This window comes from Glarea lozoyensis (assembly GCF_000409485.1).
Source record: "Glarea lozoyensis ATCC 20868 chromosome Unknown GLAREA17, whole genome shotgun sequence".
In the NCBI taxonomy this organism is placed as follows: Eukaryota; Fungi; Ascomycota; class Leotiomycetes; order Helotiales; family Helotiaceae; genus Glarea; species Glarea lozoyensis.
Window position 1 is genome coordinate 900261 of NW_007360991.1, and position 26874 is coordinate 927134.

General features: G+C 46.8%; 10 protein-coding genes across 10 annotated transcripts; 7 read left to right on the forward strand and 3 right to left on the reverse strand.

Annotated features, from left to right (window-relative positions):
• Positions 1-42: 42 nt before the first annotated feature.
• On the reverse strand, positions 43-2305 carry GLAREA_12136 (heterokaryon incompatibility protein; the record flags this gene model as incomplete). The annotated part of the gene is made up of 3 exons (XM_008082918.1): positions 43-972; positions 1092-1782; positions 1845-2305. 3 exons carry the CDS (start codon positions 2303-2305, stop codon positions 43-45), a joined length of 2082 nt encoding a protein of 693 aa, XP_008081109.1.
• Positions 2306-3979: 1674 nt separating this feature from the next.
• Positions 3980-6908, forward strand: GLAREA_12137 (uncharacterized protein; the record flags this gene model as incomplete). The annotated part of the gene is made up of 7 exons (XM_008082919.1): positions 3980-4296; positions 4346-4429; positions 4480-4590; positions 4641-4737; positions 4789-5235; positions 5286-5444; positions 5511-6908. The coding sequence occupies 7 exons, from the start codon at positions 3980-3982 to the stop codon at positions 6906-6908; spliced, it is 2613 nt and encodes an 870-aa protein (XP_008081110.1).
• Positions 6909-7496: 588 nt separating this feature from the next.
• Positions 7497-9549, forward strand: GLAREA_12138 (uncharacterized protein; the record flags this gene model as incomplete). The annotated part of the gene is made up of 4 exons (XM_008082920.1): positions 7497-7979; positions 8028-8636; positions 8690-8839; positions 8914-9549. 4 exons carry the CDS (start codon positions 7497-7499, stop codon positions 9547-9549), a joined length of 1878 nt encoding a protein of 625 aa, XP_008081111.1.
• Positions 9550-10012: 463 nt separating this feature from the next.
• On the forward strand, positions 10013-11641 carry GLAREA_12139 (uncharacterized protein; the record flags this gene model as incomplete). The annotated part of the gene is made up of 6 exons (XM_008082921.1): positions 10013-10423; positions 10471-10554; positions 10604-10706; positions 10762-11037; positions 11139-11389; positions 11450-11641. 6 exons carry the CDS (start codon positions 10013-10015, stop codon positions 11639-11641), a joined length of 1317 nt encoding a protein of 438 aa, XP_008081112.1.
• Positions 11642-12767: 1126 nt separating this feature from the next.
• GLAREA_12140 (DHS-like NAD/FAD-binding protein) lies at positions 12768-14054 on the forward strand (the record flags this gene model as incomplete). The annotated part of the gene is made up of 1 exon (XM_008082922.1): positions 12768-14054. The coding sequence occupies one exon, from the start codon at positions 12768-12770 to the stop codon at positions 14052-14054; it is 1287 nt and encodes a 428-aa protein (XP_008081113.1).
• Positions 14055-15652: 1598 nt separating this feature from the next.
• On the reverse strand, positions 15653-17385 carry GLAREA_12141 (uncharacterized protein; the record flags this gene model as incomplete). Its single annotated transcript, XM_008082923.1, has 5 exons — positions 15653-15931; positions 15984-16346; positions 16416-16807; positions 16861-17002; positions 17053-17385. 5 exons carry the CDS (start codon positions 17383-17385, stop codon positions 15653-15655), a joined length of 1509 nt encoding a protein of 502 aa, XP_008081114.1.
• A 446-nt stretch (positions 17386-17831) lies between these two features.
• On the reverse strand, positions 17832-19359 carry GLAREA_12142 (Clavaminate synthase-like protein; the record flags this gene model as incomplete). The annotated part of the gene is made up of 6 exons (XM_008082924.1): positions 17832-18306; positions 18354-18520; positions 18568-18641; positions 18703-18933; positions 19022-19226; positions 19282-19359. 6 exons carry the CDS (start codon positions 19357-19359, stop codon positions 17832-17834), a joined length of 1230 nt encoding a protein of 409 aa, XP_008081115.1.
• Positions 19360-20119: 760 nt separating this feature from the next.
• Positions 20120-22683, forward strand: GLAREA_12143 (uncharacterized protein; the record flags this gene model as incomplete). The annotated part of the gene is made up of 2 exons (XM_008082925.1): positions 20120-20309; positions 20363-22683. 2 exons carry the CDS (start codon positions 20120-20122, stop codon positions 22681-22683), a joined length of 2511 nt encoding a protein of 836 aa, XP_008081116.1.
• A 1377-nt stretch (positions 22684-24060) lies between these two features.
• GLAREA_12144 (UVI-1h) lies at positions 24061-24839 on the forward strand (the record flags this gene model as incomplete). Its single annotated transcript, XM_008082926.1, has 4 exons — positions 24061-24249; positions 24306-24428; positions 24483-24605; positions 24663-24839. 4 exons carry the CDS (start codon positions 24061-24063, stop codon positions 24837-24839), a joined length of 612 nt encoding a protein of 203 aa, XP_008081117.1.
• Positions 24840-25285: 446 nt separating this feature from the next.
• Positions 25286-26302, forward strand: GLAREA_12145 (Protein kinase-like (PK-like); the record flags this gene model as incomplete). Its single annotated transcript, XM_008082927.1, has 1 exon — positions 25286-26302. One exon carries the CDS (start codon positions 25286-25288, stop codon positions 26300-26302), a length of 1017 nt encoding a protein of 338 aa, XP_008081118.1.
• Between the last annotated feature and the right edge of the window lie 572 nt (positions 26303-26874).

Consider the following 26874-nt stretch of genomic DNA (forward strand, 5'->3'; position numbering starts at 1 on the left):
TATTAAACATATTTTTGTTATAGCTCTAGCGGGAAATAAATGTTAGATAAGTACAAATTCCCTCCTTATCAAATCCGTTTCCCCATCTTCATCAAACAACTCTCCATACATGACTCCATGTACATATGCATCCCCAACCAATTCCCAAAGTTCATCATCTTTATCCACATCGTCAAGCCTAGGGTCGCCATTTCTCAGAACCTTCTTGCGCAACACATATGGAAACTGAGCACCCTCAAAAACGACAAGCACATCCCCTCTCTTTGCATCCTCAGGCACCAGTCCTACCAACCCATTTCTCAACATCATAGGTCTACGATCAACCTGCACTGCAAGCATATCGTAATAGTAGTTCGTTTTCGTCGCCCCCTGGCCATGCAACTCTCCAATGACATCTTGATATTCCATGCGCATGCCGTCGAAATCATGTGTGAGTCCGCACTGCGTGATCTCATATTCCGAATCTTGCATATCTGCCACCGGCAAGCGAAAGTACGCCGTCAGACGGTCTGACGGCGTGGGATAAGGGTCGTGCTCGTGGTTGTAGTACAATTTCATGTTGGAAAGCTGGCAGAGCGTGGAGATGGAGGAGAGGTAGCTGGAGAGCTCGGGATGGGACCCATAGACTTTTGAGCCCGGGTGCCACGCGGATGGGGCGACATGCTCGATTTGGTCGATTATGTAACCTTTCAGGTTGAGGAAATTGAAATGCTCTGTTTTATTAGAAACGTTAGGGGTGGTGGAATGTTCTGTGAATCGGCCAGTGAAGGTTTCGAACTCTGTTGTCCCGGGTGGCCGATTACAGCAGGGGTGTCGATTTCGTCGCCAATCTGGTACCCAGCTTGGGGTAAAATAATCGTTTGTGAGACTGGATGCTGAAGTGGATGATTGCGCGTCTTCAACCATTCGATATCGAGCGGACTCTTTAAAGGATAGGTAATCGACGTCTCCGGATTGAATTATCTTCTTCGCCTAAATTCCGTCAGCGGTGCTTAGAGATTTCGTGACATTCATCGGCATTCTCCATGAGTAGATAGATTTAGTCATCGACATACAATCGCCAACGAGATAAAGAGCGATAATTTACCTACCACAGAAGTATACAAGCTGGAGCAGGTTGTTGAAGGATGGTAATCCGGAACAATATCTAAGCTGTCCCTATCGGAAGCGATTCCAAGTAGTGCAAAGATAAGATCTCGGTCGTCGCTGGCATAGCTTCTACCATCGCTTTGTGTCACAGACAACCAATAAATTAGTTCATATTTTGTGCCTGCTTGGTAGGAATGTCGGGCGACTAGAAGATGACGCGCTTCGCAATTCCTACTGTTAAACATGTGATGGTATGCGAGGAGGCGGTCTCTATGATTGTGTACAACATCGACTTTGTCCGTGGCTTGACGATATGTGTGAAGTGTCGCAGAAAGTTGGCCAAGGAGAAAGACATTATATATAACAGAGTTGAAGAAGTCGCCGTAGGAAATCCTGTGTTTACTGTAGTAAAGAACAACTTCTGGAGAGACGACGAACTCTTGCCACACCCATATTCTTTGCCAATATGGCGCCACCAGGAGTCGACGAGTCGCTTCAACGAAAGAAATCGTTTTGGGTAGGTCTACCATTGCATCCTGGATTAACTGAGCAGAGGCATCTTTAAGGTTCTTGAAGACATTTTCATCTTCTCCTCCATCTGACCGCCCCTCTTTCATTAAGTCCAGCCTCAGTAGCCGTGCGATCAAATCGGGAATTCCCTTGGCGGACAAAGAAATATTCATCAGGTCATATCTGCCAGAAACATAAATCAGTACGTCCAGACCCTAAGAGAGAAGCAGGCAAGGCTGGATTACTCTGCGAGACTTTCATCATGCTTATCGTCGGAGGCTCCTAGGAAGACTATCGTGCTGAACGAGCTCCCATATATGTATCTCATGCGTGAGACTTGCTTTGATTTCTCAGCATCGTCCTGTTGATTAATACATATAGCATCTACCCAGAGAACTATATTGTTGTGATCATCACGGATGTTTTTGAGCGCATCCGCAAGATTTTCCGTTACAGGCACCTGAATGCCGTCGAGCGAGATGAGTTCCGTACCCTCAGCAGAGCCCCATGTGTAAGACAATGCGTGATATTTGGGCTTATCATCTGCAAAAGCGTGAAAGAGCTCGCATACAATTTCAGTGTCGTGGTAGTCCTGGGTATCATCAGAGGCAGCCGATGCCGCGGTTCTGTTAGATGATGCCAGCGAAAGAAGCCTTAGGAGGCGCAACTCATTTGTAGCAGAGTCTAATGATTTGTAAGGGTACATATCGAGTTTGCAAGCCACCGATCCGAAAGCTGGGTGATTAATTGTCATACATGGGATTTTGAAGTTGGTGGTTGAAGGGTGTCGGGCGGAGGCTTATTCGTATTTTTCAGCCAATTATGGCTGATCGATACCAGCTGAAGACTGACCACTTGGAAGACGCGAGTGACCCATTTGGAGCGAGGAAGTATCTTCATTTAGGCGATGTTGTATACCTTTATGATAGCGAGAATTTGGTCATCCTCGTGTGTCTGTTCAACAGTTGATCGCGACAAGTGAAGCTATGGCCTGGGCCACAGGAAGCAAGCCTAACAACGAACGTGCAATCGCAGCGTTGGTGTAGGAGAAAATCGCCTACCATTCGAGTACGGTCGCAAATGTCTCGTCCTCAGAGCAACAAAATCGTGAAGATGTCGCAATGCGGCTAGATTTTTTGAACTAACCGTTGGAGTATAGCTAGATTCTTCATATTTGATGCGCTGTTATTCATGAAAATGACGACGATGCGATAGAGTGTACGTGAAGCACGAGCGAGGTGTGATCATCGCAACATCCAACGACGTGTGCTTGTGGCACCGACAGGGCGCATGAAACCTTGTAGGAGACGAACAACATTAGTCATAACAAGAGAGAATTATGATAATTGACGAGGTGGGTGCGCCAAAATCATTGAGGACATTCCAGATTGTGACTTGTGAGTTGAAGCTGCGTCTAGTTTATCTGTGCCCGCTCGGGACGAAATCGAGATCGTTTGACAAAAACCTACCTACGGTAATCCTAACGGCAAGAGCCATGGGTGGGAACACTCTCTTACGCGAAGATTACTTTAGTTCCCTGGGTAATGCTCTAGGTTTAATTTAGCGTGATGAGGAAGTTGCCGATTGACTAACCGCACGTGATGTCCTAATCGCGCTTGGGTCCTCTCACCTTGAAATTAATCTTCAGGATTTTATTGATCCTAGAATCTGTCACATTCACATTCACACGCAAACATCCGCATCGACAGACCTCTAGACACAACTGTTCGCGTTTAATCGAAATCGCGTTAGTTCTCGAGAGTCGCAGAACTCTTCACTTTTAGCGCAAATTTCGATTGTTATCGCGTCGGTTCGGTCTTTCCAGCTCCACTCGCTCAAGTTCGTAAACCTAGGGATTCCTAAGCTTACAGCTAGGCAATTCCCGTTTTGTCAAGGTTCGCCTTCCCCTTTTCTTTTCATCATCAACCAGAGGATTCCATCGTCCTCATATGGGTATCAATTGCAAGTGCTTCATTTGATACTGGTATATGAGGGCTACCTCAATTCTACCACCTTCTACGCCATCTCGTGTTTGTTGGCTCCAATTTACCGATCGCGTTTGTTCGACAAATTCGGATACATCAACGGAGAGCCCGGGCCTCCGAGGACGGGATAATCTACTAGGATCTCTGTCGTAAGATGAAGCATTTCCCTCTTCAACGTCTTACTTTCATCTCATAAGTTTTCACCAAGTGAAAATTATCGCTAACTTTGTCGCAGCAGCTGAGCTGTCAGTCGGGATTTTCAGACACGTACCGCAAATCGCTAGTCTTGAAGAATTGATGCGCGTCTCGGCAATTTCTAGCGGCCTGCATCGCAATCTGTAGTGTGTTGGTGTCGCATTAACTAATTTGTCCTTCCTACACCAGTCGTCGCCAGCATGTCGCAATTCGTTCTTCCGTTTCCAAAAATTGCCGATCCGGGCTATGGGACGGTAGGGGAATTGTGCGCGACTTTAGGCTATCCTCAAACCCTAGAACATGGCCGAAAGGGTTCCAAATTGGCGAACGCAGTTCTTCGGTATCGGAAACGTATCGCAGCCAGCAACCCGGATCTCCCGCAATGTCCTCTAGACAGCGAAACTCCTGAAGCACTCATGTACGCCACTGGCTTCCTGGAGGAGAACAAGGAGTATTTCGAACCTAGTGAGACAGCGGAGGAGCTAGGATGGCCAATTTACCCTATACACGAGGAAAAGTGAGTCGCATCAAATGCATTTTCGATGACGTGCTAATTTTCGTATTAGAATAATCAGCGGTTTGAAGAAATTGATCTGCCTTCAAGAGTACTTCTGGAGAAGAAATCAGAATTATTTCCAAAAGCGTGACTGGTAAACCATCTGTCTGTCAACACAAAATTTCACGCGACTGACATGCCCAGGGACCAGGAGAATAATATCGGAACGTCTTCCACATTGAACGCTCCAGAAGATGCAGGAAATTCTTCCACCCCTAAAACAATCGCTAAGCCGAAGAGAGAAGCAGATGCAGGGTGAGCGTCACTTTTCTGCTGTCGACTTGCAATTGCTAACACGACTGTAGTGTTGAGGAACACGTCCTGGAGAATATTGCAGTCCATCTGGAGTATGCATACCCTTTGGAAGGGTTTCCGTCTATCTCTACCACTTGGCTATTTGAAGTGCGTATATTCTATGTTCCGCATTCTATACATGTCGCTGATTATGTTTAGCCATTGAAATTCAGCTATGGGAAGATCAACCCGAAGTTAGTCGATCCTTTCGTGATTCGGTATCTGCACGAGAGAAACCTGTACAATACGGATGATGCTGCTGCCATTGATCAATTTGCTCGAGATGCCATGAAACAATACCCTCACCTTGCTCACCAGACCGAATACGAGTCCTGGGCTCGAGACCGATGTCAACTTATCATTCAGAAGTTCGCCGACTCTTGGATGGAATGGGAACGTAACGGGTACGGCTTTCTCAAGGAAGTAAACAAGAGATTTCAGAAAAGCCCCGCGTTTGAGAAAGCATGGGCACTTCGCCGAGTAGAATGGCTGAACAAAGTTCATCACGGCTCAAGTCAGAAGGTGATTGAATGGTGTGACGCGGGGCTATTATCGCAGGTAACAGAAAAATCGACCAAGAAAACAAGGAGTCCAAATCTCAAGAGAGTAAGTGAAATCTGAGTCTTTGCCGACTGTTCTGTATTGACAATGATTAGGGATTCACTGCTGTCAATCATTCATCGCATAAGAAAAGCACCCCTTCTAAAAAGAGATCACGTCTTGACTTGCGCTTATCGGAATCGATGCCAAAGACGGGATCTGGCCATCAAGATGACGAGGAACAGTTGAATGGAAGTCCGAATACTATTTTCGTCGTAGGTCTCCTCCCTTTCACGTCCGTGATGTACTCACCTTCTATCTTGACACTAATCTGACACCAGAAAAATGACCATAACAATGGCACGCCGTCAAATCAATCACAACAACCTGCCGACAGAACTTCCCCACCCGCTTCAGACTATGTAAATTCTTTGGTAGATATAGCCACGTCTTCCTATGAAGCACAAAGCCAGCCGGTAAAGGATGCACAGCCATCTCAACCTACGCCCCCAGCATCATCCACTCGAGCCACAATGGGTTTCACTCCTGTCAATAGCAAATTCAGTCCGCATCAACCTCCTGGCGTGCCGGCACCGTTTGTCTTGAAATCATCGACTCTCAACCCCCAGAATGGACCACCCCCACCACATGCACCACAACAACCTCATGCACCAACTCCAGGACCGGTGGCTCAAACCCCATTACCATATACCGGCGTGGCCAATCCTTCACCATATGCGGCTATTAACCCATCCTCATATGCAGCTTCGAACCCATCGCCTTACGCGGCAGCTATGCATCCTGCTCAATACTCGTATGCCCAAAACCCTTCGCCTTACGCTGCCGTACATGCAACACCATATGCGCCCCCCTCTACCTACTTCCCTCCCGCAAATGCCCATCCGCAACCGCCACCTCAACGTTCAGCTCCTCCAGCCCCGGAAGCTCGTCCGCAACCTCCACAAGCTGTTGCGCCGTCGATCGAGTCCTATCATGAAGTTCCTGTTGCCCCTCCGCCTGCGGTCAACGTCCCTTCTACAGTGCCAGACAAGTTTCTCAGTCCATCCCCCGAGAAGGAATCTCTTCCGACAATCAATAATCATGGCTTACCAAATAACACAAAGGTTCAAGACCGTCATGCAAGCAACTCGTACCACACGAATGGAATGCCATCACCTGCCTTTACGTCGGATCAGCATCACCATCACCATTATATCAGTGAACATCAACACACCCCGCAAGCATCTCATGGGCGGAACAGTTTCCAATCTGTATCTGGTGATCGAAATGGTGGCACTCCACACAGACTTAGTACTAGTGCTGATTTCAAAAGAGAGTCTATCGGAACACCTATTGAGTCAAAGCGACCAACTCTAAAATTTGCTATCCAAGACGATAGTGGTGTGCCAGACGACGAACCAGAAAATATGTTTACAAAGAAGCAACTTTGGGATATGGATGTAGCAGCATTGTTCGCAACTGTAGCTCAAAAGTCGGGTAAATCATTTGATGAGCTTTCCTTGCTTACGTTCCGTTGTCAGTGGGAACCAGCCTCAATCATCATCAGCAAGTACGCGGGCGATGATGCATGGAAACGCCAGAAGAAGAAGCTCAACTCACTATTCATCAGTGCGCAGTCTGAATTCCCTGACGAATTGTCTTTTGAGGTATGGGTCTTTTGCGGCGACAGACTTTCCAAGAAAATCAAAAAGCAGGATGCAGAGGATGATGTTGATTGATTCTTCAATCTTTAATTATCGTTGGACTTTTTCAACTTTATCTTTCTTACTAAATTTAGGCTCGTTATGCCTTGTATGGATTACAATATTGGCGTTGGGGATGTGAAAAGGTCCTTTAAGGATGCGATGATTTGATTTCATTTGTTTAATAAGCGTTGATATGAGAGAGCACAGCGAAGATTCAAAGAAAAATTGACTTGGAGGATGAGGGTTGGTCTGGAAAGCTATATTGTAATATTGAGTTTTGTTAATATGTATACCCTGATTTTATGTTATATCTGTCTTCCAATGATGTTTTGCAATTGCGTGACAACCCTTATATATTCTCGTTTGTCCCACGACTAAGCTATAGGATACTTTACATACGCAGCTCGTTTTGATAGTTCTATATCTCCAGCTATTGATTAGCTACTGCTGCCACTTGATTTCCTCACTAGCGAGAGCATGCCCGCACTAGCAGGGGATAGAGTATGCAGACGCACGTCTATCGATAACAGTTATCTCGAACATTTTGTGTTGACCAAATTAAAAAGATCTTTTTCTGTCGGATACCATGAGACTGTCTTTTCCTGTGTCTTCTATATAACAATGGCTCAATACGGTGGGTCTCCTATATTTGCCGTTGCAAGCACCGCACTGTTCGCGCTCGTCGCAAGTCTGATCCTCAGCACCTCAACATCCACCTCCTCAACCCTCTACTGCGTTTCTGATCCCACCACGCAGCACATCGAAACGCTCAATGCTTCTCTCCCACGCGCGAAATGCTTTCGCGTCGCCAATGGCCTCTTTACGGAGGTCCTAGCAGAGGTCCCGACGACGAGTGAAGAATCAATCACGTACCTGGATGGCTGGACGATACCGGGCATCATTGAGAGTCATGGCCACCATTTGCAGTATGGGGAGATGCTCGAATCGGTGCTGTTGTATGATGCGAAGAGTATGAAGGAGGTTAGGGGGCGAATTGGAGAGTTCTTGGAGAGACATAGGGGTGAAGGGTATGGGACGAGAGGGAAGTGGATTAGAGGTATTGGGTGGGATCAGAAGTATTTTGGGGGAGTTATGCCAACTGCTGTGAGTACCACGGCTCAATGGAAATGTTCTTAGCTGATTATCGTCTAGGCAGACCTGGCAGTCGATCCTCTTCTATCAGACCTATACATGATGCTCGACCGCGTCGACGTCCACTGCGTACTCACCTCCCAAAAAGTCCTCGATCTCCTCCCAAACCCATTACCAGCAGCACCCCCTGGAGGCTTCATAATCACCGATCCTGGACCAGGCGTCTTCTGCGATAATGCCATGGATGCCATCATAAACCCAATCGCACCAAAACCCGACGTTGCGCAGAAAACAAGATGGTTCAAGACTGCGATGGCGGAGTTAAATAAAGTCGGTGTGACTGGAGCTGGGGACGCTGGAATGCGACCGCAGGATATCATGATCTTGGAGGATATGGCGGTTAAAGGCGAATTGTCGATGAGGCTTAATGTTATGATTGAGTGTCCGGAGAGGAATACGTATTGTCCGCTAGATCTTACGGATTTGAAGTTGCTGGAAGCACCGAGGGGGATGGGCGAGAATAAGCTGATACTTGGGGGTGTCAAGATCTTTGCGGATGGAGCTCTAGGATCCAGAGGTGCTGCTCTGCTGGAGCCATACTCGGATATGCCTGATACAAGAGGGGTTATGCTCATTAATGAGACTGCTTTGAAGGCTGTAGTCGCTGATGTGAGTTGTACGGTTTGTATTCCTCGACTGTCTTGACTAATATATTTCTGCAGTGGGCCAATGCAGGCTTTCAAGTGAACGTCCATGCCATTGGGGATCGAGCCAACCGGGCTGCAATTGACGCTTTTGAGAGTGTGCTGGGAAAGAATTGCAATGGCTGCAACTCCAAGAGAAGATTCCGGATAGAGCATGCGCAAATCATTGTTGGTGTTATCCTATTCCAGAATATCTAACGAACAGCCATATTTTGCGAGACAAATTAGCTAACAACGTTTAGCACCCTAAGGACCAATTCCGCATCGCTCGTCTTGGAATAATACCCTCAATCCAGCCAACCCATGCAACATCTGATATGGCCTACGCCGTAGATAGACTCGGAGCTTCACGTCTGAAAGACTCTGCATACCGCATGGCCAGCTTCTTCCCACCTCCAAAATATCAAACTCTCTATCCCGGGCCAGTGCTCGGTTCTGACTTTCCCGTCGAACCACCCAACCCGTTTCACGGCATGTACGCTGCCGTCACCCGTTTGTCACCAGCTACTCTCGACAGCCCCTCCGGTAAGGGAGGTTGGTATCCAGAAGAGAAGCTGAGTGTTGAGCAAGCGCTCAGAGGGTTCACTTCTAACGGTGCTTACGGGTGGTTCAAAGAGAATGAAATGGGAACTATCGAGGTGGGTAAGTATGCTGATTGGGTCGTGGTTGATAGAGATATCCTTGCGGACAAGAGCGGAATGAGTTTGGTTGATGTTGAGGTCAGAGAGACTTGGGTTGGTGGCGCAAAGGTTTACAGCTCCAATGCCCCTGAAGTTGAGGTTACTGGCGGGAAAGGTTGGAGGTCGGTGCTGAGCGAGTGGGCCGCTTGGTCGAGAGATGTGATCAATGGTCAAATGTGGTGGATGAGAACTAGCTAAGATATCAGGTTGAAGACCCACTCCCAACGGCACTTTGCTTTCTCCCTTGCTTCAACTCCACTTAGAAGTGTTGAATCTCCATCACGTGTTTTCGCGTTTGGGTCGCTGCTGCCTGGTCTAAATCGGCGTATCATTTCTAATACGGCTCGTGTGTGGTGAATAATTTATACAGCTGCTTGACGCTTGATTTTTTTTCAATATCTTTTCCCAACTTGTACTTCACTTCTTTTCCTGTTCCAATTCATGTTCGTATAACTGCTCGTTCAGTTGAACATCGTCCTTGCGTTCGAGTGAGGAGCTCGATCTTTTTCTATTTCATCACTGCTTGGGCATTCTTCGTCGTTTTGACTACGGACAACAATCTTCTTCTTCTAATTAACGACTCCTTGCTTGGTTGAACGTTCTTCTTACTTTGGATTAAGGAAATCGATCTTCCCCTTCTCTCCTGCACACGAAACCTGCAATGGCAACTCCAGAAACACCAAGCGTCAAAAATCCTGTTGACACCTTTTACGGGTTCCAAAGTAGCTATTGCTGCGGTGGTGAAATTCGAGTCACGAAAGACCCAATCGTGAAGCCGGATTCTGGCACAACGAAGGATGGACCGATTTGGGCTCCACCCACGACTATTCGTTTCGATGTCCCTAACCAAAGTCCACGGGCGCTAACATTGAAGCTCCCTCTACAATTACCCACTCAGCCAGCTCCCGGAGGTCTGCAAACTCTACAAGCAGAAGATAACTCTGGAGCAACTCCGCAACCATTCGCAGAACTACTCAAGGCATGTACACCCGCCACCTTTGGTCTAGGCGGCGAAGACGTCCTCGATGAGCAATATCGCAAGGCTGGCAAGTTGGACAGAGAGCAATTCTCAGTCGATTTCCATCCAAGCGATATGGCATCGTGGACACAATTGCCCAGACGCTTCTTCCTGAGGCTCTGGATGAAGTCATGAAAAGTCGAAACGATCACCGAGGGGTTCTTGCTGAGTTGTACAAATTGAATGTGAGTTTCTTAACCTTGATAGAGAATTACACTGATAATCGATCTGCAGATATACTCTGGTCCAGGTGGAAAATTCAAAGCACACGTTGATACACCACGCGGGGTGACCCAGTTCGGTTCACTTGTAGTGTGCCTCCCACATTCTTTCAAAGGTAACCAACCAACCTCTTATAAATTTTGACAAGTTCTCTTAGCTAACCTATATAGGCGGAAAGTTTCGCGTCAGTCACGGGTCAAGTTCCACCTTCTTCGACTGGGCCACTGACGAGCCAAACACCATTCAATGGGCCGCATTCTACAGCGATTGTGAGCACGAAGTCCTCGAGGTCCTCAAAGGCCACCGTATCACATTGACGTACAATTTATACGCCACTGAACGCGTCGGCGGTCCCCTACAAGTCCATCCTACTGTCGACGCTAAACTATCGCCTTTCGCTGCTGCCGCTCGTGCCGTGTTAGCGGATTCTACATTCCTTCCACAAGGTGAGCTACTTATATCTAGCCTTATAGCTCATACTGACTGTAATCAGGTGGTATACTGGGCATTTAATTGACTCACTCATACGCACACTCACACTCCTCAGCCGCAGACCTCATGCCCTACGCTCTTAAAGGTGTCGACTGTGTCATCTTCTCTGTTTTCAAAAGTCTCGACCTCAAAACCAGAGCCCGTCCAGTAATGGGCGAACACGAACACTATGCTTACTGCGCGTATTACCCGTCGGACGACACTCCTGATCACAGCGGTCCCATTACGGTCGTCGGTGAGAAATTCCATGCCAGGGCCGAGGGCAATGATAATGAAATAGAACAATCGTGGGGGATGATCAGACAGGTATGTGCGAGTGCTTTGAGCCGTTTTATTACTGTATTACTTAGCTTACTACTGCCAAAGGAATTGAAACGTGCATTTCCAAATAGCGCTAGGAGGAATGTGTTTTGGATTAACAAGCCGAAGCATGAGGAGCTGGCGATCGCGAAGTTGCATTATGGGAATCAGGCGACGGTTGATCTGATTTATTCGCGGGCCGCTATTCTGGTTGATATTCCGAAGTGGGGTGAGAAGGGAAGGGGGGTTGTAGCTTAAGCTTTGGGGGTTGTGATTTGGTGACCTGTTAGAGAAAGTGTGACTTTGTCTTTTGGGTGTCCCGATAGGAATTTAGGTCACTGATGGTCGATCTCTCGGAGATGTAAAGTCTAATCAACTTAGGCTTATAGTGAGTTAGTCAATACTGGATTTATCTCATGATCTTCACGAGATGTGTGTGATGTTCCCTAACGAAATGTCAAGTCAATGTAACGCTTCATTGTTAACCCCATTCAAACTGGCCAATGCGTACAAGCTACTATAATGCTCTATTTGAAGTTGGTTTTGTGAGACTGAAGAATGACCAACAATACCTTTACTTAACTAAATTGGGAAGGTATTTGTTGAGAAAAGCATGTTAAAGGAGAAGATTTACCCCCGCTCCATGAATAGAAGGATTTTGTGATTTTGTTGCGTTATTTACTGGATTTAAGAGCCAACAATAAAGAAGACCATTTAAAATATTGTAATATAATTTATTACCTAGATGGTCTAGCAACTACCTATGCAAAGACTTTTGCTTCATGACTGTAGTCGAGGAAGAAGAAGTAAGGGAAAGAGTTTCTGCAATTTTATGCTTGAAAAGAATCCCAACCCTTTTTGAGATTCTGTCTTGAGATAGCTCTAAGAAAAGAGGCTATAGAACGGCGGATGATGTTAGTGGCAGGGACCCCCTAAGAGGTTTTTGAATTCGATTTAACAAGCTTTCAATAGAGTCTGAAATGTACAATTTATTAGAAACTATAGTTTATTATAGGATCAATTTAGTATGTTCTTAGTGGGCGCAAATATGAAAAGCGATCGTCTTATTCAAACAATTGTCGTGCAATGAGTATCACTTACTGTTCACTAGAGGTTGTTGAAAAAGCATGAATAAGTGGGGGAGGGTTAAACATATCATAACTCGAGGTGAATCTATCCACCCATATAGGGCTGACGTCTATGCGTGGCGAATAGCACCCGCATCGAAACCAACAACACCACCTGACATCTGCCCAAGAATCCTCAAAATCTCCAACCTCAAAATACCCTTCCCATCAACTCACCTTAAACCGCCAAAATAGGACGCAAACACAAATCCCGCGCCTCAAAAGCTCAAACCAAAGCAGCCCGCCGTCTCTCCAAAATGGGCCAAGAAAACTCAACCCAACAAATCGACCCAAACACCCCTCCTCACACCCTCCAGTCCCGCACCATAGAAGGCGTCGCCTCATTCATCAAAGATGTCGCCCCCAAAAAAATCGTAGTCATGACAGGCGCCGGAATCTCTACATCAGCAGGCATCCCCGATTTCCGCTCCCCAGACACGGGATTATACGCCAATCTCGCGCGGCTGGATCTTCCGTATGCGGAAGCCGTGTTTGATATCTCGTATTTCAGACAGAATCCGAATCCGTTCTACGTGCTGGCCAAGGAATTATATCCTGGGAAGTTCTTCCCGACGATATCGCATTCGTTCGTGGCGTTGTTGCAAGAGAAAGGACTTTTGAAGATGTTGTTTACGCAAAATATTGATTGTCTGGAGAGGAGGGCGGGGGTGGAGGCGGGGCGGGTTGTAGAGGCGCATGGCAGTTTTGCTAGTCAGAGGTGTATTGAGTGTAAAACTGAGTTTCCGGAGAAGGAGATGTTGGAACTGGTTATGAAGGGGGAGGTGCCGCATTGTGTGGTCCCGCAGTGTAATGGGCTTGTGAAGCCTGATATTGTGTTTTTTGGGGAGCCACTGCCGGAGAGCTTTCATTCTAATAGACATGTGGCGGCCGAGGCGGATTTGGTTATTGTGATGGGCACGAGTTTGTCGGTGCATCCGTTCGCTAGCTTGCCGCAGTTTGCGAGGGAAGGTGTTCCGAGGGTGTTGATTAATAAGGAGCAGGTTGGCGATTTTGGGAGTCGGCTGGATGATGTGGTTGTGTTGAGTGATTGTGATGATGGAGTCAGGAAACTTGCCGATGCGTTGGGGTGGGGAGACGAGTTGGAGGCGATGTGGTTGGAGGTTAATGGGAAGGTTAAGGGGAAAGACGCGGAGAGGTTGAAGGAGATGCGGAAAAACATGACGAAAGATGAGCTTTTGCAGGAGGAGATCGATAAGTTGACGAAGGGTGTCGATGATTTGCTGCATGATTCAAAGGAACATGTGGAGAGGACGACGAGGCAGTTTGAGAAGTCGACGCCAACAGAATCGAATAGCAGTACGGTTGATACGCCAAACTCAGATACAGAGTCTCCAAAAGAAACCACCAAGTCAGAGAGTTCATATTCAGTACCAGCCAAACCTGCTCCTGAGAAGGAGAATGAGCCATTGAATATGGAGAAAACTGTCAATGGGCAGCCCGCTTCACCACCCCAAATCCGACCAGAGGCTATTCTCGACACAACCTTACCGCATAACAAACCTGGAGATGGCTCATCACTATAAAATAACTGTTATTCGTGCTAGAAGTACGGCGTTCACAGCCTTTCTGAACATGTATTAGATTGTCAAGTCTGGAATCTTTTAGAAACAAGATATATATGGCGTCCGGTGTTGGTATCGTCTAGTCTGATGGGTTATATAATGTTTGAGAGAAATTAGCTGTATTTAATTTGTAACTGAGATGGAATTATAATATTGATATCATTGGTATTTGCACCTTATATTTCAATTCCAGGACCACGTATGTGAGGGCTATTATACAAGATCTACAAGTTCTGTTGTTCCTTCATGATGAAATGAAGATCTCTTATCCAAGCCGCCAACTGAGTGCAGAAACTTGACTATTTCTCTACTGGTCAGATGAAATAACATGTTATCCGCATCACGCTCCGACTTCAAACAACAAACTCCTCACTCCCTCGCGCTCACTCCCAAGACCTCCTTCTAACTCTTTCCTTCAAAACTTAATCATACAATCCATAACCCACAAGTCACATACGTCACTTCTCGTTCTATAATCTACACCACGTTAGTCCAAACACAAAACCCACGAACACCAAATAACACTCACACATTTCCTCTCACATCTCTCAACACCTCTCTCCATGACTCTTCCTGAACTCTAAAGCTTCCTCACCCTCGGCGCCTTCCGACAAAGCACCTCCACCCACCCCTCATCCTCCCTCAAAAACCTCATCATCGGCATCTCCCCTTTCCCCTCCTCTCTCGTTGATTTAACAAATTTCGACAGATCAATCCCAGAAACAACGACAAAAGGTGCGGTACTCGACTGTGGTGTCGTGATTTTAGGTTGTATGTTTAAAGTAGCCAACGCCGCAGCAGTTCTACCGAAAGGCTAGGTAAGTATTGCAGGGGAGGGAAGAAGGATGGGACGACTTACAAGGTAGACATGGTTCTTTAATAACGAAATTCATGAGTTACTGAAACAGCAGTGTTTTTCTGATTTTGAATGGCTTTGTTATATTTTCAACCTTCAACCTCTCCACCCATTCCACCAGCCAGTACTTATACCATCTCCCACTACTATCCTTCCCTCTGCCTTCCCATCCACCCACCGCACCGGCTCCCCTTCCCTATCTACCCATTACCCATTCCCCTCTCCTTCCAAAAATCCCATCCCCACTCCAAAATTTCCCAGGTGTAAATCTCACCGCACACCCCCCTAAATCCCATCCAAAATCCCATACTTCCAACACCCTAAAGCGGAGAGAAGCTCAACGTGGTGGCGTCTCGCCTGCAGGCGCTAGGCGGACCCGACGTTTCGGTGAGTAGACACACGATGGGAGGGGATCGCCACGTTGTAATGTGACCGATGACGGTGTGGTGCATGAATATGGCGTGGTTTGCGGGACATGGGGGTTGTAGGGCTGGGGAATGGGAAATAGGGGATGGGAAAAAGAAGGTGTGAGGTTTAGGGGTTGTTCGGGTGTATGGGAGGCTGAAGGCTGAAGGCTGGAGGAAGTAAGAATAAAAATTGGTCAAATCAAACCATTACAATTAAGGATGGAGTTTTAATCACAGAAATTCGATCAAGACTTCTTTTTAAAATGGAAAATGGTTTTTTATTTACTAGATTCGTCTCATGACGAAAGAACCAGAGGTCTCCAATTAGGTCTATGCAACTGAGACGTCCAAAACAACTCTCTCGACGGATCTTTGGTATAGTCTCCATGAGTAGTCGCAAGCAAACTTCTCATATCTGCCAGATAACCCTTCTGCCGTGAATTCCAAGACTGCGATTCCTCCATCTTCGGATCCGAAAATGGCGCATATCCTTGGTGCGCGTAATGAAAACATGTCAAGAGTGTCGTGGCGCCTTGCATGATTGTATCGACGAGATTCTTGTTGGAATATTTGGTCTAGTTTATTGAGTTAGACAAGAGAGTAGAATCTAAAGACTGTCGTGCTTACCTTAAGGTTATTACGTTTCACGAACCATGCATCGTGCGCCATGGTCAACTCAACATTATGTAACAGAATGAAGTATGCAAGATATATCTCGAACCAGTTTTTCCAAGGATTCCGAGATTCCAACATCTCTTTGACTGTCTTCAAGATCTTCTTCATCTCAGGCTGCAACAAATCGTTGATCGTTATGACGTCAATCTGGAGGTCGACGATTGGAGGTACCGGAATCCTGTCATGGTATGGACAGTTGGGATTATCATCTAGAGATATATCCAGCGTCTCGGTGCCGATAATGCTCCAAGGCTCTTCGATGAATCGGCAGCCTACCCAGAGCTTCAGCGCTCTGGTTACCAAAGGAAAATATTGCTATTGCATGTATTAGCTCTCTGAATTTTATAGTACCACGCAGCATGGCAATAATGGGTCATCACGAACCTTGTATTCTTGAGCTATGGCAAACGTTTGCCGAGTCGTCTCACAAGCTCCAATTAAATGTTTGGTAATGTATTCTTCCGCATTCTGTGTCAAGAAGCTTTGGATTGCGGAGCTTGTTGCATCCAAGTTTGAGATGCCATAAGCAGGCGTGTCGAAATGATATTCCATGTCACCGTCATACCAGGAATAATACTGCTTGTCTGTCGGCTTTGGCGCATATCGGTCAAGTTGTATTGCCAACGCCCTAGATGTCCATCCTTGAGACAGTTCAACTACCTTCGACGACTGCTTACTACTCGGACGCGTAGCAAACGTCTTCCAAGAAGCTTGCTTTCCAGTAGTTGCATCCGCAAGGTTTCCGCGATGTGAAGCTGCAAAATCAATTGTAGGCCCTTAGTGCACTCGTTAGTCACGGAAGAGGTTTGCGCATGGTGGTTCACAGTACCTCGCCGGAACATCTCAGTGCTTCCAATGTTTGGCCGCCAGCAAAGAGGTCGAAGGAGACCAGGTATAACTTTCATCTTGTTCGAAAGAGAGAGTGATAGACAACTCCGACAAGAGCCTTCGGGATCATCCCCATCTTGACACTACACTAGAGTCAGCGATGTGTATACACGGATGCATCTGGCTAGCCGACCGTCTTCCTATTCAATTTGCATCCATAACAAGCGCCCTTCACTCGCACTTGGGCCGTTTCCTTGGGTGATTTGAGCCTCCGAGTTTTGCGAGGACGTGCTAGTGCGCCAGACTCGGGGCTTGAAGAGGGAAGCCGTCGCTTGCAAGCATGATTTGAACCAAATTCAGTCGATCCATACTGTTCAATCGCAGCTGGAGATGCTGGTGTGCTAGGATCTGTTGAGCTAGTCACCGGGGTCGTGTTGTCGGAGAACTCGTACGGCCAACTATTAACGAAATCATCGGATTGAAAGTCGAAGGAGCCGAAACTCAAATTAGAATCGTAAGAGTCCATCTCTCGTGTATACGTGCGCAATAAATATGTCGAGAATGTGCTATGCGGCTATTGAAAAGTGCAGAAGAAGAGATCAACGGCCGTATCAGAAAGTTTTAGTGCAAATCGTCGTATGAAGAACTCAGCAAAATACGACAACTACCAGGTATTTCATGCAGCACCAAAGGATAGCGACGAAACGAGACGCATGTCAGATGTGATGTCAGAGGCGTGTTTCCTGGGGAAAATTCGCCACCGGTGTGCCTCAGCCTACCACCCGTCGCCAATGAAACCTTGCCGCCAGATTTCACGACACCCTCAGCCAAAGCCAAGAAACAAACCCGAACGTTTAATTGCGGAATGCCGCTAATACGATGATCAATTGCTTCTTCGTGTTGTTTGCGCGTTTTTGCTCACCGAAAAGTGTTGCGAGAGGTACCATGGGCGTTCCTCATCGAACCATTATTTCAAGCATGACCAGAAGAACGTTGCCGCGTGCAAATATAGCTGTTGTCCCGGATAGGCTCGAGTGGCCACATCTGTGGTCGGCCAACGTGCTCAAATGCGTCGTCCCATTGCGGTTTGAGCTCTTTTGGTATGGGAAATTCTGTTTCCGTTGCTTCGTTGTGTAACCAAAGCCGTATCAAATGGCGCTTGTCTTCAGCTGAATCGGTAAAAGCCGATCTACCATGCATGAGAGCCAAGTTATTCCAGACTAAAATATCGCCAGGCTTCAATTTCATTGAAAGAGCATGGCGACTTGCACTGAACTGAACGGCGTTCAGTGCCTCGACATGATTTGCAGGCAGGTCCGGAATGTCAGAACTTCGTGGCGATGATGCGTTACCTAATAATGGACGTCTTGAAAACGAGAGAATCGCTTTTTTACTGGGCGTTGGATATATAAGAGGTCGCATCACATAAGGCGGCCACTGACCAAACCTGTTCTCTAAGTCAGTCCTGTCCCAAACTCTCAAAGACCAACTCACCTATCGAATGCCCACGTCGGCGAAGATAGAAGATTTATCAGTTCAGGTTTCACCGCCGCAATCTCATTATACACCGTTGCAATGGATGCAAGTCGGCTCTCTCCACCAGAATGAGCTTCCCCTAGAGAGTATAGTGCAATGGTATCTCCAGTGTCCGTATGGAACGGCTTGTCATGGCGTTAGCATGTCCGCAGATTGGAAGGTGATTAATTACCTGCTCAACATTCGAATAAGGCGCTTGTCGACGATTGTTTGGATCCGGAACATGACCGACATCTGTCAAGTGGACTGCGTTTCGAGTCAGTCAGACCTGAATTGGCTATGGGAAGCCGCGCATCGTGGAACTAACGTAGCATATTTCCATGTTCATCCTGGCGTCCACGTCTCTCTCCAATATATGTTGTGAGGCCCAGGTAAATAATTATATTCGTCTCTTTAGAGTATCGCTTCGGGTCGAGTCCGCAAACACGAAAGAATCCAACGCCTTCAGTAAGTTCACGGGCCAATGCCTTCAAGCATTCACCTAATACCGGAAGAGGGAAGTTTTGTCGTGACATTTTCTCGAGAGGATGCCCGTTTTCTGCAATCGCGAAGATTAGCCAATGTCAAACATTTTGCGCTTTCACTGATACCCAGGAAACCACAAACGCTCGAAAGAGGTGACAGACCTTGAAACGCTTTCGAAGCTTTCTCCAACTCGGCCACCTGCGATTGATTCAATTGTAGACAATGCCGCTCGTGTTCAAGCAGATATTCTAAATCTGCCCCCGACCAGGCTGTGGGCAAGTCTATCGTGCTGGGAAAATCCGGGGGTATCGCGCTGTGTTGCAATCTTGAGGTTTGAACTGCGCCATTATCAGACCTATAATGTCTCTTCAATCTCGTCCATTAGCCTTCTTCATACCGCAACGAATTGGAGCAGACCTACGGCATTGAAATAGTCGGATGGATAAGACTGCGCCGGAATCCAAGCGCGATCTGGCCCGAGAATAGCTTGAGAAGCCATCGCGATAGACAAAAGGCAAAGTCGTGGCACGGTAGGGCAGTAGATGAATGGCTTGCTTGTATGGCTAAGCTGTAGCAATTGTAGCAGCCCTTTGTTGGATTTTCGCGATATGGTGAAGATAGCAAACTTGCCCCTCCCACTTCGCAGTACGGTTATGCAGCTTGCATGATCAGATCACATGGTAGAGATGCGAACCACGCTTCAATCGTCCAAAGCGCATGGCCGAAGAAATCTAAGAATAATCTCTCTTACCAGACCGAAACGGCGACCATATTGCAGACGATTCATTTGCCGGCGACAGTGTGGGAGCATCTTCAGTTCGTTGTTAGCATTGTTTTGTGCTGATGGCTGTTGATATCTTCTCATACCAGGTCGAGGTGTTGTTAGCTTTAGCGAAGCTTCAAATCCGTGACCCTAGGCTAGTAAACCACCCGAACTTAGCGTCCGGGGATTCATTTTGGGCCCTTCATTTTAGGTGGCCTGACTCCTGGTTCATTAAATGTGGAATAACATTTTCAACTGGAGTTATTTCGTGGAAACAAAAAAGCTCCTATTTTCTTTATCCATAGTGTAAACTTACAATTCGCGCTATCTTCTGCTATTCTTGAACGGCGCAATGAAGGTTACACAAATTCAGCCGCATGTGAGGGGATAGTTAGGTTTGTCGCAAGGCTTGACTGTCGCGATGCCTTCGCAATCACTTACATCGAAAATCATTCGACAAAGAACGAAGTCCTAAATAAAACCGTTCACGTTATTGATGGAGACCCGATCTGACCAAGATCCAAAGAAGCCTAGAGCTCCAGATGGTCGAGACGATCCTTTCATCTGGGACGACCCAATAGCCCCATGGGCGAGCTTCGACGACGTCAAGTCGACCAAGATAGGCAAACCAAGGGTCAAATGGATGATAGACCAGATCTCTAGTGAGCTCTCGATGGTATATAACCGTGAGTGATCATTCGAGGCTATGTAAAGTCATGTTTTCGTTGAAAATTGGTAGAAATGTTCTTCGGGTTTTCCAGGTCAGGCCGATACATGGACGACAACTTATCCAGTTATTTGGCGGTAGCGAAACTTCAATCGGAATACCCTCCGTTACAAATGTCTCAAAGTGCTCAAGCTAGTCCGGGTGAACCACCAGCTTTCGTGTGCAGAAGCTCTGGTAGATGCGAATGTAGGCCACTACTACCATCGACAGACCTCAGCTTATATCACGAGCTACCTTCTGTTGATCACTTACGGATTCTTGAGGTCCTTCCAGGACGTAGCGGTGTTATAGAATGTGTACTGCATGTCGGCCGGCTTCCACAAGACAATTGCACATACGAAGCTCTCTCTTACACATGGGCTCTAGAAAATCGGACCCCACAAACGCCAACCACACTCCCAATTCACTGCAACGGTTTAGATATCGCTGTCGGAGTCAATCTAGCCAATGCCTTGCGAAGACTTCGGATGGAGCATGTCTCTAGAATGATATGGGCCGATGCGCTTTGCATCAACCAAGCAGATATCGCCGAGAAAGCTCAACAAGTCTCGAGAATGAATCTGATCTTCCAAAATGCTTCCCAGGTAGTGATATGGCTCGGCGAACTGGGCGATACCGGGTCTGTAAATAGTGGGGACTCTGTTTCCCGGAAATCACGTTTGCCCCTTCATTATCCATATCAGGCCTTTTCGGGTGTCTGCGCAGTGGTCAACGCTTGGAGAGATGGATCAGGCTACGATAGATTTATCCAGGCAGCCACGCACTCTCCTGGGATCGCAGTGCCACCAGAAGAGAACTGGGACGTAGAGCAATCTTTGATTTCCGAATCATGGCGTCAGCTTGACAAAATGAGTGAAGGGTCCCTTTCGGTTGTCGAGTCATGGAGCAGAATATTTGAGATTTACAGCTGCCTCTGGTTTTCACGCCTCTGGGTTGTCCAAGAGGTGGCACTTGCTCGTTCAGCAATCGTTCTGTGGGATGAATGTGAAATTTCCTGGGAATGGATAGGACTGGCAGCCGGGATCATTCGAACGAACTTCGACGCAATTGCAGCTGTCGTTCAGAGACACCCCGAAATTTCCGTTCGGAGCTCTATGCACATAGGTATCACAAATTGCTATTTAATGTTCCGGTTATCAAAGTCACAGCGATATATCCCGCCCCTTGAATTGTCGTTCTGCGACCTCCTCCAGTTGACTCGACATCTGGGATGCTCGGATGATCGAGATCGAGTATACGGGCTTTTGGGCCTCCCTACTGGGGACAATGTAAGCTGTAATTTAACTCCTGACTACAGTAAATCTGTTGCAGAAGTTTACTGCCTCGCCGCGAGGAAGATGATCAACTCATCACTCTCGCTTGCCGTTCTGTCCAGCGTACAACGGGACGAGAATCATGTATGGCAGATGGCGCATAACAAGAGTGACAAAGGAAACTTTGACGAAACGATGCCTTCTTGGGTGCCTCAGTGGAATGTTTTGTTGACACGGAGTTTAACTCCTCCCCTCGATACTGGTTTTGCAGCCTCATTAGACACCCGGCTTCAGCAGCAACAAACAGATAATCCACTAAAACTCAACATTCGTGGCATACTACTTTCCTCGGTAGATAGTTGCGTTTACTCAGGACGCGAGTTCACTTACATTGATGATGACCCTTTTATGGGTGGATATTTCGCACAGAGTTCTGACGATTTCGCCACTGAAGATGAAATCCAGACAATGGACAACCCACTCAAGGAGCTACTCCAGAATCATCAAGCCAGTCGAGAGCATCTTGAAAAGATTTGTCTCACACTCACTGGCGGCCATAACTGGTACGGGCTTCCTGTACAGGATTTATCGGCGCACTTAGCCGACTACGTGTGTTGCCTCCTTGACGGCGGTCTCTGGTGGTCTCTTGAGAAGGACGCATTTACAGGCCCAGAAAGTCAGTATTGGACACGCGACCCTAGTTTAAAAGAGAAGAAAACGGTAAAAAACCTTGTCCGATCCTGGGATTTCGTCGAAACAGTCAAATCGGGAAACGGTCAACGCTTTCTCGACATCGCTTCCACAACGTCCACCCAACGTGCTCGCTTCACAGCAAGCAATGGTATGATCGGCCTTGGTCCCAAAGCAATGAAGGAAGATGATATACTCTGCATCTTGTATGGCGCTTCCGTCCCTTTCATCATCAGACCCAAAAGTGACGGCACCGGGTATATTCTTATTGGAGAGTGCTATGTTCGCGATCTCATGTCGGGAGAAGCTGTGAAGAATCTCAGTTCGCTGCCAAGTAGAACTTCACCTGGAGCTTTTCGGGCAGAGGAGACTTGGATTGAATTGCACTGATACTTCTGGTTATTACGAGCGGCTTCTTTGCCATGGGTGAAATCACGTTGTGAGCTGTCCCGTAACGACGTTGTGCGTACTCACTGGAAGATTCTGCCTCATCGTAAGAAATCTCATAGAGAACTAACGTGATTTCCCCAGTCGGTTGAGCAGAAGTGGCCATAAGCTATGAGCCCTGGCTGGGACGAGGAGTCTCCCGAGCTGCGGCCATTGAGATGAATGGGGTATGACATTGAAATGAAATCATGAATGGCTATTTCTCATAGCCACTTCAACGTGCGAGTCAACAAGACGTAAGGGGCATTCTGCGCAAGAGTTAGGAGAAGGTCCAAGAAGCTGACCTGAGACTTTCTGTAAGGTTCATAACCGAATGTTTAGTACCCTAGGATGCATGTAAGGGAGGAGATTATACGCAAGTGCCGCCCTTCAATACTCAACGACCATCTACCGGCTTGGCATCGCCGGCTCGTTAATTCCCGCACTCCCTCCCGCGATTCTGTGCGGATCATTACACATCTTAGGTCAGAGGCTGCTTAAAGTTGGACGTGCTCTGCGTCAACGTATTAAGTGGCGTATTTTGGTACGAAAGTACTTACAACATAACATCACAACACTTGAATAATGACTATCTACGTGTCAAAGAGGTGATCTGAGTCATTAATTGTCTTCAATTACTTTGAAGATCTGAAAATATACTCTCATTACATTCGACCTATAGGTAGTAAAGCAGATGCTTGAGGGTACAAGCATTCGGTGTTGTGATGCACAGGCCATCTACCAAAAAACGCTCTCTGATGCGTTGACGCCGAGACGTACTCGCAGCTGAACAAAACTCTTCCTTCGAGGTTCTTGTGCGGAAAAGATCTGCATTGCCAGCTCTTCCTGCGCTCCTGCTGGGACCTGCTAGTTCTGAAATTTGAACATGTGAGACACGAATAGCGTTGCTGAGTTGATGGGTTTAACACTGCTTCTGTATGCTTTGAGTAATAATCTTCATGCTGCATCGTGATGGCTGAACACGCAGAAGCCGAATGGAAAGTGTTCCAGTGAGTGTTTTGTCAATAACTTCCTGCTAACTTCGCTGGCGGCAAGCGTATGGAGGGAAATGAGAAAGTCGGTGTGAAACTTCGATGTTATAGACATCATGTCTCTGAAAGAAGATGGACTTTGCTGACTATCAGTCATGAAATGTCTCAACGACATGTCCAACGACAAATACGTCAAGATGAATATCGTGAGTTGAGTTGTCCTATAGTTATAAAAGCCTTGAAGTTTCCCAGTTCTCTTCTCATCACGATCCAAGGTCTTCTTTGCTCACCGAAAACTTCGACTTCTATCTATCATTCCAACAACACCTCCTACAAAACATCCATCAAAATGGTTTCAATCCGCAACATCTTGGCCGCCATGGCTCTATCCATCCCAGTGATTGCACAGACAACACCTGCTCAAGTTGTCCAGAACATTCAATTGATAACTCAAAAATCGCAAGCTCTCCAAACACCTGCTCAGACCATTAATATCCTCAATGGCCCATTGATTTTAATCGGCCAGGGTCCATACCCTGTTGGTTCTCCCTTCCACCTCTAGACTCCTGTCAAAATTTACTAACTGCGCTTTAGCAAATCATCGTCGGTTTTACCGATATCGTCACGACTGCCACCACCGCACTTGCTCAGATGAAGGGCATGGCACCTGTCCCTGCCGGGGCTGAATCTGATGCTATCTTCAACGCCTTCCGTGAAGTGAGACTAGTCTACTTTTTGCTTCCAACTATTTCCTTGGCTAATTATTTTCAGTTTGTTCGAGTCCACCAAGTACTCCTCAACATCCTCATCGGCAAAGCCGGTTTATTCCAGACCGTCCCCTTTATCGGGCAGCCCATTGCCGCAGTCCTTCGTCAGATTGAGGGCGTCGTTGATGTAAGATCCCGTCCCTATCGACTCTTTTATCTCCCAGCATACTGATTTATATGACAGACTGTCGCCTTCGCCCTTATCGACTCTGTCCAGAGCCGTGCTACGGATCTCCAGAGCCAAGCTAGTTCGCTTAGTGGAACTATCACTACTGCTATCAATGCTTATGATGGACTCTCGCTCAGCAAACGCACTGCTCCTATTAGCCGTGTTAGACGTGCTGTGGTGGTTGCTGCTTAAGTGGTATATCTAAGGCATTATCAAGGAAATCCATGTCACGAGCATGGGATTAGGTGGGTGGAGGACTAGGTGGATGTGGGATTAGTTGGTGCAAGTAGGGCGATGATGAATGTGTATGTTCTCTAATATATTTAATAACAGGATAAAAGTTCATAAAGATGTTTTGTTTTGATTCTAACTTGACCTGAATTCCAGTCTACCAAGAATTTGTTAACACGTACAGTAAAATCGTAAGTAACCTAAAGTAAACTATACCTCCTTTCTTTAATACAATATTTATTATGAATTAAAAAACGCTTATAGAAGAGGGACTTTCTGGAAGGGCCGGAGGTCACGTGCACACCAACATCCATAATACCTCCAGAAGCTCGGCTTCCACCTTCGATTAACAACAATCTTATTGGAGATGGCCGAGAAGTACGTTTAACGCAGCTGACTTCTCAATTATGGCTATTGACGAAGATCAGGTCGCCTGGCAGAAGAACTTCAGATGGCGTACACACAGAGTTGACGGGGAAGACGATCACCGTCTCGATTTCTTTATTCTAATCAACGACAAGAGCTTCGTTGTTACAGTATGTGCATCTCTTGACTCGAATGACTCAGTAACCCAGTTGGTATCTCGGTACAACCAAGCTTTTAATGAGAATGGCGAAGAGGAGATCCAGAAAGCCCAAGGAGAAATCGAGGACATAATCTACGACGCCGGTTGGCGCAAATTTGTTCGCTTAGCGCCCGCAACTGAGAAAAATAACTCTGCGTCAGTATTGCTTCATTCTGTTCTTAACCCAGAAACATTTTATTTTCGGTTGGCCACGGACGGAGAAAATACAGATCTCACTCAAGAACACCCTATGAAATCTGCGTACGGGCCTGCCTATTTCCATCTCAACATCTCGTCCAATCTGCCCAGATATGCAGCACAGGAGATCCAATTCAAGAAGAAGTTCATGGGCCTCGGGTTCAATGCGCGTGTTCTTGTTAATGGCCAGGAGATGTGTTGCAAGATAGCAAAGCCTGGTCAGGCCAAGGCGGTCCAGCGTGAATACGAGTGTTTGAAGAAAATTGCAGACTGTGAACACGCGGGTATTATCAGCGCACCGGCGCTGCTTGGTCTCGTTGTAGATGGTGGAGACGATAAGGTTATTGGGATTTTGGAGGAGTATATTCCGCATACAACGAGTGTAGGTAGATGCGAAGGGGGCATCGAGGCTGTTACTAGTGAGCGAAAGGCAAAGTGGGGGAAGCAGATCAAGCGGAGTGTCGAGTTGTTGCATGAGATTGAAATTGTATGGGGTGATGGGAAGCCGGAAAATGTTCTTGTCAATCATGAGACGGATGATTGCTGCTTGGTTGATTTTGGGGGAAGTTGGACGGAGGGGTGGGTAGATGCTGAGTTGAGTGATACAAAGGAGGGGGATGGGCAGGCTTTGAAGAGGATTCTTGAATTTCTAGCTGCATGATGAATGCTATGTTGTGAAGCATTGCGACTGGCTTTCGATTATGCCCTCATCTGGTGATTTTCAGACTAACGAGACTTGGGATAAATTACACAAAGTTTCTGGTCATTGTCAGCGTTTCTTTTGACTTTAAACCTTGTCACATGTTAATCGGTTCTGTAAGGCTGTGTTTGGAGCCATTCAGCCCTGGAGCAAATGAGCTGTGGTAAGCAAGTGAGACATAATCAATCCTCTTGGTTCAAGAAGTGCTTTTATGGAACAAAAAATACCCACGAGTACTTGCTCCTCGTTCTCTACAACGTACATCAGCTCAGTATTAGAAAACAACAAAAAAAGAAAACGTTCAAAAACATACAACAGCAGGTATTCGCTGGTGGTCACCCACCCAACTACTAATCTGCCGATCTAAGGCTTGTGTATGGCAGAGCGGACGGGATGCCCAATTCTCCTTAGTCTGTGGTCGTATGTGACAGAAGTGCTTGTTTCTGAGGCTATAATCAAGTGTTTTGAGGCCTCGAGGGAGTAAAAATTAAAAACTAGAGCCAAAAAGGGCAAAAACATACAACAGTAGGTAT